The sequence below is a fragment of the Salvelinus alpinus genome, chromosome 22 (assembly GCF_045679555.1).
Source record: "Salvelinus alpinus chromosome 22, SLU_Salpinus.1, whole genome shotgun sequence".
Classification (NCBI taxonomy): Eukaryota; Metazoa; Chordata; class Actinopteri; order Salmoniformes; family Salmonidae; genus Salvelinus; species Salvelinus alpinus.
Genome location: NC_092107.1, coordinates 30,285,166 through 30,299,303, shown reverse-complemented (window position 1 = coordinate 30,299,303; position 14,138 = coordinate 30,285,166). Strand labels below are relative to the sequence as shown.

Below are 14,138 nucleotides of genomic sequence, written 5' to 3'. Positions count from 1 at the left end.
CAGCACATATCAAAGCTGCAGGCTAAGGTTAAATGTACACTTGGTTTCCTCTATCGTAATCGCTCCTCTTTCACCCCAGCTGCCAAACTAACCTTGATTCAGATGACCATCCTACCCATGCTAGATTACGGAGACATAATTTATAGATCAGCAGGTAAGGGTGCTCTCGAGCGGCTAGATGTTCTTTACCATTCGGCCATCAGGTTTGCCACCAATGCTCCTTATAGGACACATCACTGCACTCTATACTCCTCTTTAAACTGGTAATCTCTGTATACCCGTTGCAAGACCCACTGGTTGATGCTTATTTATAAAACCCTTTTAGGCCTCACTCCCCCTATCTGAGATATCTACTGCAGCCCTCATCCTCCACATACAACACCCTTTCTGCCAGTCACATTCTGTTAAAGGTCCCCAAAGCACACACGTCCCTGGGTCACTCCTCTTTTCAGTTCACTGCAGCTAGCATGAGCTGCAACAAACACTCAAACTGGACAGTTTTATCTTAATCTCTTTATTCAAAGACTCAATCATGGACACTCTTACTGACAGTTGTGGCTGCGTTGCATGGTGTATTGTTGTCTTTACCTTCTTGCCCTTTGTGCTGTTGTCTGTGCCCAATAATGTTTGTACCATGTTTTGTGCTGCTACCATGTTGTGTTGCTGCCTTGCCATCTTGCTGTCTTAGGTCTCTCTTTATGTAGTGTTGTCTCTCTTGTCGTGATGTCAGATGTGTGTGTAACAGTATAACTTTAAACCGTCCCCTCGCCCCGACACGGGCGCGAACCAGGGACCCTCTGCACACATCAACAACTGACACCCACGAAGGGTCGTTACCCATCGCTCCACAAAAGCCGAGGCCCTTGCAGAGCAAGGGGAAACCCTACTTCAGGTCTCAGAGCAAGTGACGTAACCGATTGAAATGCTATTAGCGCGTACCCGCTAACTAGCTAGCCATTTCACATCCGTTACATGTGTTTTGTCCTATATTTATCTGTTATTTATTATTTATTTTTTTAAATCCCAGCCCCCGTCCCCGCAGGAGATATTTTGCCTTTTGGTAGGCCGTCATTGTAAATAAGAATGTGTTATTAACTGACTTGCCTAGTTAAATACATTTTAAAAATCACGCGAAAGCTTTTTCTTCTTCGTGTGTGTGTCAACATTGGATAGTCTAAGTGCTGCCATATATCGTTTTGGGGTTAGATTAGTGATCGGTGCAATATTATTCCTGCATAGCAGGTGGCAGTAGAACACAACCGTTCTTGAAGAGAGGAAGCAGTGTACCCGGTCTCCGGTTGTTCAGTGTATCCGTAGCCGAATTCCGTAAAAGTGCAACCATGGAGGAGGCAAAAAATAAAGATAAAAAGCAGTCCGAAAAGACAGAGGAAAAGGAGACTAAGCCCACAGGGAAGGACAAGGATAAAAAAGATGAGCAAGAACTGGTGAGTTGGGACACTTCTCAACATCTTGAACAAGGGAAGCAGAGTAGCGTTTTTGCCTGAGTCACTCACTGCATGTTTGAACAGGCCGAAAGCGTTGTCATTCAAAAGAATAACGAACTGTTTGAGTCACCTTTAATGGAGAAGTATGACATGGCTGGCTAAGTACGAGATGCCAACAATTACGATTATTATGTCCGACTGAAAGCGAGCTATAAAACTACCTAACGTTAGCATACCTAATGTTGACGTTAGCTTGCTAGCCTAGGGTAACAGTAGGAGCTGGCTGTGCTAGCTAACGTTAACTAACAATTGCTAATGACAGGCCAGAAAGTAACTACCGAAATGTAAACAACAATTTTGATAAGTATCTAGCTAGCCAAGTTACAATAATGTAACGTTAACTAGCATATTAATGTTTGTTGCAATGTAAACAACCATAATCCAAATAGCTAACGTTTGCTCTCTGTTCGCTAATGTTGTTAGCTAACTAGCAAACAGTTAGCTACCACAGTACAGTCACAGATTAGTTATACAAATCTTTGTTAGAGACCGTAACGTTAGCTAGCTAGCTAGTAGTGACTTTGGAACTGTAGTTACCTGCCTGCGGTTCAGATTGTCTCGTTGAGACAGCGTAGCTAGATTTGACATTATCAGTGATCTTTGATTGCGAGGTGGCTATAGTTTTTACGTGTTTGTTTGTTTAGTTAGGTAGCTATTTACATGGAGGGAGTTGTATAACTTATTAGCGAGTACATTAACAATAGCCCATTTTAAACACCATAACAATGGCAAGGTTACATACATAGTTATCATGGCAACCCTACCATCAGTCGACACTGGTATAGGACCGGTGTACGACAAAATGCTCCCAATATCTAGCTGTTAGCAAATTGCACAGCCTTTTATTGCAATAGTAACCTGTTTTTATTTACTGTTTACTGTGCAGGGTTCGGTTATTCAATTGCCCAACATCGCATATTGAATCTGTCATACTGTAATATCAGTTCCTCTTTTCTCTCTCCAGTCTGATGAGGACAAACAGCTGCAAGAAGAGCTGGAGATGATGGTGGAGAGACTTGGTGTGAGTACCACAAGAACTGCCAGTACCACAATAACTACTAAACCTAAAGTCTGGTTTGCTTTAGACACTGGGACTATACTGCTCTACCAAGCAAAAAGGCAGTAACTAACTCATTTTCTACCAAATGAGCAATGTCATTTTTGCTACATTAAATACATGCTTAATCATGTGGACAAGTATCCTGCCTCTATTGTGTTTGGGAGAAAATGGGAACATGTTAGCAGTAACTGCATAAAGTTACTGTGAAAGCAAGGTAAATAAAAGCTATTTTTCTGCATTTTTGCTTGGTAGGGCAGTATAGCTTTTTCAATTCTTATGTATTATACTGTACATAAGGTGTTGGTGGAAAGTCAGTCATTTACATACACTGCATGAACTTTGGTAGCTATGCATATGAAACAACTTTCTTTGTACTTATGCAATGTACACCCCCCTGCCCCCTTTCTCTTTCACCCACCCACAGGAGACAGACACGTCTTTGTACCGGCCTGCTCTAGAGGAGCTGCGCAGGCAGATCCGCTCCTCCACCACCTCCATGACCTCTGTGCCCAAGCCCCTGAAGTTCCTGCGGCCACATTACGGCAAGCTCAAAGAGATCTACGAGGGCATGGTGCCTGGCGAGAACAAGGTGGGAACACCGATGGCTATGTCCTTGCTAAATGGCTAACTATTCACAGTGGGGAAACAGGAGGGAGGGATGGCAAGACGGTCTCATCCACTGTATTGCTTCTTTTCTCTGTCTGCTTTTTCTTTATAATCACTGTGCAAAAAATTGGGATGGATTTATTTTACAATGTTACTGGAGATACAGAAAAGAAAAACAAGGATATTGGACCTAGTATATTGGACATTGTAATTCTGGATGGAACTAGGGATTCATGTTCAGAAGGACCGATCATAACTGTAATTATGGATATGTCTAGCTAACTCATGTCTTTTTGTTTTTGCAGAGTTTCTGTGCAGACGTGGTGTCGGTCTTGGCCATGACAATGAGTGGGGAGCGGGAGTGTCTGAAGTACCGTCTGCTGGGCTCCCAGGAGGAGCTGGCGTCCTGGGGACATGAATACGTCAGGTAGGATACGGGATGCCATTTGAAACGGCTAACACATGGGTGAATCCTACCTTCTACTTAAGTAGAATTTTCACTTTGTCATGCATTGATACCAATGGAAGACTAAGTAAAAATTTGACTTGTAATTTGCCTCATTCATTCCATGCCTGGCAGCAGTAGGCAGTTTCTGTGGTCTGACCTAGGGCTGTGACAATAACAGTATTTCAATTTTTTTCCCATGGAAAATTAAAATACGACGCAGACCGATCTGCTGTGTGTAAAATATTGTGTGCTATAGCTTGGAAAATAAATACATGTGACTCTGGATGACAACATAAGGATGTTTGTTTCCAACATTTGGGCTGTTTTCCTGAAGACGTTCAATCTTTTATTTTCTTTCAGCGATACTTACGAGTATCGTCCCGGCCCTAGTCTTCTACCCTAAACTCTGGTGTGTCTGTGTGTAGGCACCTGGCGGGCGAGGTGGCCAAGGAGTGGCAGGAGGTTGAGGAGAGTGATAAGACGCAGCAGGAGACTCTGCTGAAGCTGGTGAAGGAGATTGTGCCCTACAACATGGCCCACAACGCTGAGCACGAGGCCTGTGACCTGCTGATGGAGGTCGAGAAGCTGGAGATGCTGGAGCTCTACATAGATGATAATGCATATGCCAAGGTCTGCCTCTACCTCACCAGGTGAGTGGACAACACACACCTTACCATGTGAGGCAAACATATATACCTTCACACACATGTTCAAACACATGACCAGTCTGCCTCAACATACCTGTAGTGTGCCAACAGCAGCCTGAAGAGACAAAAGGATGTTCCTCTCATCAGTAATACCTAAACTCTCTGTCATCCTCTCTCTCTCTATGCCAGCTGTGTGAGCTACGTCCCTGAGCCAGAGAACTCTGCCCTGTTGAAGTGTTCCCTTAACATCTTCAGGAAGTTTAACCGTTACCCAGAGGCCCTGAGGCTGGCCCTGATGCTCAACGACGTGGAACTGGTGGAGAACATCTTCACCTCCTGCAAAGACATGTACGGACTGACACAACACACTCACTGCACTCTCACACTTAATTATCTCACAGCAACACTTTCGCAAGAAGTGCTACCTACAGGTTACTGCCAAAATGAAAGAAACACTTGAGTAAATGAGGGATACAAAGTATACTGAACAAAAATATAAATTCAATACAATTTCATCATTTTTACTGAGTTAATTTAAGGAAGTCAGTCAGTCAATTGAAATAAATAAATTGGGCCCTAATCTATTTCACATGACTGGACAGGGGCGAAGCCATGGGTGGGCCTGGGAGGGAATAGGCGGGCATAGGCCCAGCAAATCAGAATTAGTTGTTCTCCACAAAATAACCTTATTACAGACAGAAATACTCCTCAGTTTCATCAGCTGTCGGAGTGGCTGGTCTCAGAAGCTGGTTGTGGAGGTCCTGGGCTGGCGTGGTTATACATGGTCTGCGGTTGTGAGGCCGGTTGGACGTACTGACAAATTCTCTAAAACAACGTTGGAGGTGGCTTATAGTAAAATGGTAAATTCTCTGGCAACAACTCTGCTGAACATTCCTGCAGTTAGCATGCCAATTGAACGTCTCTCAAAATTTGAGACATCTTGTGGCATTGTGTTGTGAGGACTGCACATTTTAATGTCCTTTTAGCACAAGCTGCACCTGTGTAATGATCATGCTGTTTAATCAGCTTCCTGATATGCCACACCTGTCAAGTGAATGGATTATCTTGGCAAAGGAGAAATGCTCACTAACAGGGAAATAAAGACAATTCTGTACAAAAGTTGAGAAATAAGCTTTTTGTGCACATGGAACATTTCTGGGGTCTTTTATTTCAGCTCATGAAACATGGGACCAACACTTTACATGTTGCGTTTTATATTTTTGTTCAGTATATATTGAAAGCAGGTGCTTCCACACAGGTGTGGTTCCAAAGTTAATTAAGCAAATAAAACATCTCATCATGCTTAATTAGAGTTGCCTATTGTTTTGGCTACCATGGCTAGAAGAGAGCTGTGACTTTGATAGAGGGGTCTCAAAGGAGCATACGGTGTTTAAAGGGGTGTTTGTCTCAGTCACCAGATCTCAACCAATTGAACATTTTATTTGAGATTCTAGAGAAGCGCCTGAGATGGCGTTTTCCACCGCCATCAACAAAACCCCAAATTCTGGATTTTTTTGTTGTTGAAGAATGGTGTCGCATCCCTTCTATAGAGTTCCAGACACTTGTTTGTAAAATCTAGGCCAAGGCGTATTGAAGCTGTTCTGGCAGCTCATGGTGGCCCAACTCCCAATTAGAAAACTTTATGTTGGTGTTTCCTTTATTTTAGCAGTTCCCTGTACAACCTATAGTGGTAAACCAGTATTTTCTTTCTAATCGTTATTCACATTTTCTACTGAGTCATTGGGAATGCATTCAGCAGTGTTTTCCATAGTTAATGATGTGCATGAAGAGTTGATGGTTTAGTGGGTGTTTTCCTGTAGTGTGATCCAGAAGGAGATGGCCTTCATGCTGGGCCGACACGGCATGTTCTTGGAGCTCAACGAGGACGTGGAGGACTACGAGGACCTGACGGAGATCATGTCCAATGTCCAGCTCAACAGCAACTTCCTGGCCCTGGCCCGAGAGGTGAGGAGGGAAGATGGGTCGACTACTAGAGAGAGGGGAGGGGGTTGGAAGAGTGAGTGTTTAGAGCAGGACTGAGGAGTGGGTCACTGTTGAAGTCAGTGGATGGAGTGTGACTGACAGTGGGGGCTGAGTGTATGTTAGAGAAGAGGTTTTTAGAGTAGGGCTAAGGAAAGGGGAATATGACCTGTAGAGGTGAGTCAGAGGACCGTGCTCTATTTGATATTGTTGAGAGGGGGAAATGGAGGAGGCTTGAAGAAGGTACTAAGAGGAGAGTTAAAATGTGGGGTAGGGGTCAGGGTGGGAGAATAATGGTGCATAGAGTGAGAGAACAAATGAGGCTGGAGGAAAATGAATGGCTGGTATAGTGAATAAACCAATTAGTGAAAGACATTTAAGCCTGTTAGTGGCTATGACTCAGCACCAGGCAGCCAGTAACGTACTGTTCCCTTTCTTTACAGTTGGACATCATGGAACCCAAAGTCCCAGATGACATCTACAAAACCCACCTGGAGAACAACAGTGAGTTCAGCACCTTCACTACAGCAGCTCACTAATGTCCTGGTCGTGTTCTATCACACTCCTCTATCCTCATCCTCCTTTTCATCACGCCATTGTCTGTCTGTCAGGGTTTGGAGGAAGTGGTTCCCAGGTGGACTCTGCTCGTATGAACCTGGCCTCCTCGTTTGTCAACGGCTTTGTCAACGCAGGGTTTGGACAGGACAAGCTGCTCACAGACGACGGCAACAAATGGCTGTACAAGAACAAAGACCATGGTGAGAGAACCCCCCCCACACACACACACACACACACACAGCCTCACATCCCCGTCTTCAAATGGGCTTCGTGGTTCACATTTGTGGGGGTTTGACTGAAAATTGGTTCATGTTTGGTGGTTCGACAGTGAGTACCAGTCTCATGAATCTAGGATGCTTAGCAGTAACTTAATGTATCGCCTTCATTGCTAATCCTTCATTTCAAGCATAGTAACAAAAATAATATATTGCTGTTGTGTAAATGTTGCTAATTCTGTGTTTATCTCCAGGTATGCTGAGTGCTGCAGCCTCTCTGGGGATGATCCTGCTGTGGGATGTGGATGGTGGTCTGACACAGATAGACAAGTACCTCTACTCCTCAGAAGACTACATTAAGGTCAGCACACACACTCAGCCTCTTACCAAACACACTGCATTAAAACCTCCTCACTACAACCTTCACAGCATCCAGAAAAGCCCTAAACATCCTATTCATGTAGATATGTCTCCCCCTCTCTTTCTCTTCTCTCTCTCTCCCTGTAGTCGGGCGCCCTCCTGGCTTGTGGCATAGTAAACTCTGGGGTGAGGAACGAGTGTGACCCGGCCCTGGCCCTGCTGTCAGACTACGTCCTCCACAACAGCAACATCATGCGGATAGGAGCCATCTTCGGGTAAGGAGAGAAGGAAATGCGTGTTTAGTCCCAAGTCAACCCCTAGCCCCTACTGCCTGACACCTCTTACACCTCGTACATTAAAGATTTGTATTGAGGTTTGTTTAGTCCATTAGCACAGTGTAATCTCTGCCTGTGAAAAGTACTTGTTTAGGTGGGGTTTGACCCTGACCTTTCTCCTCTATCCCCAGCCTGGGCCTGGCATATGCTGGCTCGAACCGTGAGGACGTCCTCTCTCTGCTGCTGCCCGTCATGGTAGACTCCAAGTCCAGCATGGAGGTACTGTGTGTGTAGTTCCACAGTTTGTCAGGGTTTAAGTCTATTACACATCCACACTCATTAAACCCAGCTCACTGTCCCATGTTATGTGTCTTGTCACACACTCTCAGGTGGCAGGTGTGACGGCGCTGGCGTGCGGTATGATCGCGGTGGGCTCGTGCAACGGTGACGTCACCTCCACCATCGTCCAGTCCATCATGGAGAAGAGTGAGCTGGAGCTGAAAGACACATATGCCCGCTGGCTGCCCCTGGGCCTGGGCCTCAACCACCTGGGTAAAGGGGAGGCCATTGAGACCACCCTGGCAGCGCTGCAGGTGGTGCCTGAGCCCTTCCGCAGCTTCGCCAACACGCTGGTGGACGTCTGTGCCTATGCAGGTCAGTCTCATAGCTGCAGAGTTATCATTTTGTCTCCAATTCTCTTTGTTTTTTATTTGATTTACATATTTATTTATACAGTTGATCTCATTGAGATTTACAAGTGATGGCTTTCCTATATTTATCTCTCTCGGTTTCTCTCCATGCTAGGTTCTGGTAATGTACTGAAGGTGCAGCAGCTGCTCCACATCTGCAGTGAGCACTATGAAGCCAAAGAGAAGGAGGAGGAAAAAGACAAGAAGGATAAGAAGGACAAAGACAAGAAAGAGAGTGCAGCTGACATGGGCTCCCACCAGGTATGCCAGGCTTTTGTTAATAAAGGGGTGTCAGGTAGCCTAGTGTTTTAAGAGCGCTGGTTTGAATCCCCTAGCCAACTAGGTGAAAAATCTGGTGGCCTTGAGCAAGGCACTTAACCCTAATTGCTCCTGTAAGTCACTCTGGATAAATGACGACAAATGTAAAATACAATCTAATGAGGGGTTTGAATTAAGATTTGATATTGAACTAATCTGCTCTCTGCTTCCCCCTCCCAGGGTGTGGCTGTCCTGGGTATTGCACTCATTGCTATGGGAGAAGAGATTGGCTCAGAGATGGCACTACGGGCATTTGGACACCTGGTCAGTATAACCTCTGTCCTATTCACTCCATTTGGCTTCAACACATTTTCAGGGCATGTTGGGTTGATTTAGCCCCTGTCTCTTTGGCTCAATCCAACCATCCTACATCTAACTGTTTTTCTCCATCTCCATTGTCTTGCCTTCTCTCCTAGTTGCGGTATGGAGAGCCTACTCTAAGGCGTGCGGTACCTCTGGCCTTGGCCCTGATCTCCGTGTCGAATCCTCGCCTCAACATCCTGGACACACTCAGCAAGTTCTCCCACGATGCTGACCCAGAGGTCTCCCACAACTCCATCTTTGCCATGGGCATGGTGGGCAGCGGTGAGTGGGCCCCAATCAGTGTCTTCGTTATTATATTGAGACGTTCAAAGTTATTTCGATTTGCCTCACTAAGTTATTACAATGTTCCCCTGTAATTATTCCTTGTCCTTGAATAACAAAAATAATGTATAACTGTGAATTCACTGTGCCAGATGACATCAACGTAGGAGACCTTCTCCATTGACTGCGTCTCAAGCTGTGATTGGTTTCCATGACGACTCACGGCTCCATCGCTCTCTCTCTCTGCAGGAACAAACAATGCCCGCCTGGCTGCCATGCTGAGGCAGCTGGCTCAGTACCATGCCAAAGACCCCAACAACCTCTTTATGGTCCGACTTGCACAGGTGGGTAGCAAAAAGAGGTGCCGCTCTGGCACTCTAACCTATGTGTTAGAGGTGGAGAGTATGTGTCTCTGTGTCTCCTAACCCTTGCTCTGTGCCATGTCCACAGGGTCTGACTCACCTGGGTAAAGGGACATTGACACTGTGTCCGTACCACAGTGACAGGCAGCTAATGAGTCAGGTGGCTGTGGCAGGACTACTCACTGTCCTCGTCTCCTTCCTCGATGTCAAGAACAGTAAGCCCTTTTCCTCATTTACTCTTCACCACTCATTTTATTTGCTTCTTCCTCCCCTCTCTTTTTCCACATCTGTTTGGTTAGGATTGGGGATTTCTGTTGAGTAATTTTAGGAAGTGACCTGAATTTCAATATATGAATGGAAAATTCCACTTAAAAAAAAACAATTAGCAATTGTTCAACTCCTGAATGGCATTGGCCCTTGCCCAGCTAGTTCCACTATCTTCCTTTTATGTCGGGTAGTAAGTCTTCTAAATGCCTTGACCTAGGTCTAAATATTTGGCTGTTTCCTATGTGTGCTGCAGTAATCCTGGGGAAGTCTCATTACGTTCTCTATGGACTGGTGGCTGCCATGCAGCCCCGTATGCTGGTCACATTCGATGAGGAGCTGAGGCCGCTGCCCGTGTCCGTCAGGGTGGGACAGGTAAGGACTGCTGCTCTTAATAAGATCCTGGAGGATTAACTTCATATTCAAAATACAATGCTAGTTGAGGATGTAGCCTAGATGGTGTGATGAAGGCCAGACCGTCAGCACGATGTGATGCTTTGCAAGTGAAATGTACTGGAGATTTTCATTTTAACAATGGTTGAACATCTCCAATGCAAAGTAACGTCTAGATGTGCAAGTGCTTTTCACTCTCAAGATGAAATGCTATAAGATGATGGCAGAGTGGATTCGACCTCATGGTTCATGTATGTAATTGGTCCATAGGCGGTGGACGTGGTTGGTCAGGCCGGGAAGCCCAAAGCCATCACAGGTTTCCAGACCCATACCACGCCGGTGCTCCTGGCCCATGGAGAGAGGGCAGAGCTGGCCACAGAGGAGTATCTCCCCGTCACCCCCATCCTGGAGGGCTTTGTCATCCTCCGCAAGAACCCCAACTACGATGCCTAGATTACCCCCTACTGTCCTCCCCTGGTACCCACCCTACTCTCCTTAGTGGTCCCTCATTGGTAGTAGGGGTAGCCCTCCCTGGCTCTTTTACACCTCATGTTTTAGTACTTTATTCCATGTCTGAAAAGAGCCAGGAAGGCCTACCCCTCTTTCTTTCTCTTGTCAACAGCTTCTCTCCATCCTGTGAAAATTTGGTTGTGTGTTCTGGGTGGCCAAACTGACTGGAGCAGGGAGTGGAAACTGGGACCTCATTCACTGTTTAAATTAGTTTCCTCTTTGATCTAGGATCAGTTCCACATAAATGTATTACATCATCTCTTTCAGGCTCCACAATATAACTGATCTAGGGTCAGCAATCAGGAAGGAAGTGTTCAGCCTCTCCCGGTTTGTGATATTTTCCCCCACTAATTGGTCTTTTAGACCAATCACATCAGATATTTTTCAGATCTGATTTAGCGAAAAAAATATCAGAATTGGGCTGATGAACAACATAAGCTCAGTCTGCATCAAATCTACAACCAGTTTCTCTTTCCCCACCCATGATATCCTCTTTTTGTAATTAGAGCATGGAAAATGTGTCTTCATCATCGTTCAGTTTTTTTTATTTTGTTTTGTTAAAGTACTGTAAAAAAGGTTAAAATAAAAGTTTCAGAGCCACTTGGTGGAGTTGTCTATCACCAGGTCTGTTTGTCATATGAGGGACAAGTTTCTGAAAGATCAGTCATTTTTTATGACAGCCTGCAGATATGGATGGCTAATTATGAAACTGAGCAGGGGCAAGGAGGAACTGAGGTGACACTGGTCATGAACCCTCACTGCAGCAAAGGTATGAATACTTGCTGGATGTTGCAGACAATGGACACATTTTATTGAACATTTGAAATACACATGTAATGAAAGAATGCATATTAAACACATACATTTGACACATCATGATAAACTGTTCAAACTGCACAGTCAAGACTCTGGCTACGCCCATACAAGCAAAATCAACCCACCAGTTTGTTTTTGTGTGTAAATGAATACGTTTAATATTAAACGAACACTGTACTGCACATTAGTTTGTGGTTCAACAGTTCATCGTTAACTAAAACGTGTAGCTAAAATCACACCGGCGTCCCTGTCACATGACTGATTAAACCGGAATTTGACTACCGGCTTCCGGGACCGTCCGACTGCGGACTGAAGGAGAGAAAGGTAAATGTTAGGGTTTCCAACTATATTCTTTGCTAGTTCAGAACTGTGAGAAACCAATTGACAATCAGCACTCATCCGCGCTTTTAAATGGACTTTAAGCCCAGTAGATCGATCTGGGGGATAGAGTTGTCGCTCCTTTTCCAGACTGATTTTTCCTCTGCTAGCCCGACCAACCCCCACCCCAAAAAGGGATAGGACACCCCCTTCCTAAGTCCTAAGAGGTGATAAACGTTAGCTTACGAAATAGAGTTGACGAAGGCAGAAGGTTTCGACATTTTGAATCACTTTATTAGCTAGCCAATATCCTTCAACATTGAGCAAATGTATGGTAAGAATTCTATATGCAGCCGTTGGCTGGCTTGGTATTGATTTGAGGTAGCAAACTAACTTCAGTTGGATTTGTTAACGTTATGAGAAACTGTCCTATGCTTTTCTCGGTTTGTGGGTTGCTTGTTTTTGGTAACAAATGTTATGTCATATGTTACTTTATTCTTGAGGAATGGACATTGAACCCAATCGTTAAAGAATTAACGTTATAGTTGACGTACCTGTAGTTAGCTGGTGCTGGTTAAGGTTGCAGTATTTTGTCACCTTCCCAGTCCGCATGGCTGTGTTGTAACCAGTGTTATCTAGTTATGTGTTGCTTTCTAGACAACTGGGAACTAGGAAAAAGAGGTCAAGTCATGACGCTAATACTCTTCAGGTCGGAAAGTCTTAGTCCTAGAAAGTGTCCGACTGGATGACTGTTCCAAATGGGTTTTCTCAGTTGGCACTCTTATTTATTTTTAGTTCCCAATTGTTTTGAACGCGGCATATAGCCCACATTTGTGGCGTGTGTAATTTGACAGAGGGATGTGATATTGTGGGATCTCAGTTAACTGAGAATACATACTGCTTATGTATGGCCAGTGGTAGGATCCACATTGGCAAGTTCGTTCCTTGGATCCCATGCGTCATGTTCAGAGGATGACACAGCATGACGAGGATGCTACCCTGCGGTTGAAATGGCACTGATGCTGATCAGTTTACTGGTAGTAGTTGCCACAGACGTTAGTTTCCATCTTTTCATTCTTAATCTTTTCGGTATTTGGGAGACCGCTTGCTAGCTGAGGAACGCTCAATTTCGTTCACATATATCCGCCTCGATATAAGAGAACGGAGTGGAACGTTCATCACCAACTACTTGCTTGCTAGCCTGCATGTAATCATATGCACTTTAGGGTTTGCTGTAAGCGTTGACAATCAAACAAAGCAGAAAAACAGCAAATTAGAGAATCTAAATCCGTTAAGAGAATAGAGGAGAACAAGAAGCCGGCAGCTGCGTGCACTGTGCCACACTTACTACGCGCGCTAAAGCCTGAAAACCAACCACGTGGTAACTCAAATTGGCTTGGGAAAGAGCTGGTTGCAACTAGCTAGTTAACACAGCCACAAAGTCAGAATTGGCTATATCGTAAAAAAATTTTTTTTTAACACATATTAGCTTTTTGGTCTTAATTTAAGGCTAGACATGAGGTTATCACTGTGGTTGGGGTAAATTGTATAAATAGGTGGTGTTTATAACGCTGTGGTAACTAGTGACGATCGAAAAAGCTGTTTGAACAACATGGCGCCACACAGCGTAGCCATCCTACACGCCTTTTTGTCTCACGTTATCGGAACTTGGCAGAACTGAGGGTTTGAAAGTTATCCACAATCCGTAGCCTACATGCATGTAGTTAGCAATATTACTGTGTCTATTATGTGACAGTTGTCAGGTCTGCTTTTTTTGTTGTCCTGTGAATTTGTAATTATGTATGTTGTGCGTGAATGAAAAATGACCGGTGTGGCTTGTACATTAATGCTAAGAGGATAATGTAGCGTAGGAAATAATTCATTTGGCATTCGCTCAAATGTCTGGTCTTGTTTGGCAAGGATGTCCGACAAGTTGTCTTTCTGTTGTAGTAACATCAGCATTAGAGAAGCGATTGCCGATATACGGCGTTTACGGACAAGTGAATTTGGCTGAGAACCTCGGCTCAAAATGGATGCCGATTCAGAGTAGCTCGTGAGCCTTGAGGCAGGCGAGCCATGATCCCAGATGTGCCCCATTATTAGTCCTCTACCAAATGCTTTTTTTGATGAATAGCTTTGGCTTTCATGTTGAATTCGTCATTGTAAATAACACTAGTGGAATTGTGATGACCAGTAACCAATAACTGCTTTAGCCTGCCAAGTGTGCCA

The 14,138-nt window shown here is 44.6% G+C and overlaps 2 protein-coding genes across 3 annotated transcripts in view; both read left to right on the top strand.

Annotated features, from left to right (window-relative positions):
- Positions 1 to 1,159: 1,159 nt before the first annotated feature.
- On the top strand, positions 1,160 to 11,375 carry LOC139549404 (26S proteasome non-ATPase regulatory subunit 2-like). Its single transcript, XM_071359884.1, has 20 exons — positions 1,160 to 1,445; positions 2,470 to 2,526; positions 2,990 to 3,154; positions 3,477 to 3,598; positions 4,045 to 4,269; positions 4,456 to 4,614; positions 6,087 to 6,231; positions 6,690 to 6,750; positions 6,858 to 7,004; positions 7,274 to 7,380; positions 7,527 to 7,654; positions 7,846 to 7,933; positions 8,044 to 8,308; positions 8,459 to 8,604; positions 8,842 to 8,925; positions 9,078 to 9,246; positions 9,496 to 9,590; positions 9,697 to 9,823; positions 10,129 to 10,247; positions 10,536 to 11,375. The coding sequence occupies exons 1-20, from the start codon at positions 1,341 to 1,343 to the stop codon at positions 10,716 to 10,718; spliced, it is 2,697 nt and encodes an 898-aa protein (XP_071215985.1). The 5' UTR covers positions 1,160 to 1,340; the 3' UTR covers positions 10,719 to 11,375.
- A 750-nt stretch (positions 11,376 to 12,125) lies between these two features.
- LOC139549402 (eukaryotic translation initiation factor 4 gamma 1-like) overlaps positions 12,126 to 14,138 on the top strand; it is a 59,190-nt gene continuing 57,177 nt past the window's right edge. For both annotated transcript variants that reach the window (XM_071359881.1, XM_071359880.1), the window contains exon 1: positions 12,126 to 12,243. The gene's annotated coding sequence lies outside the window, so the exon portion shown is untranslated. The remainder of the gene's footprint in view (positions 12,244 to 14,138) is intronic.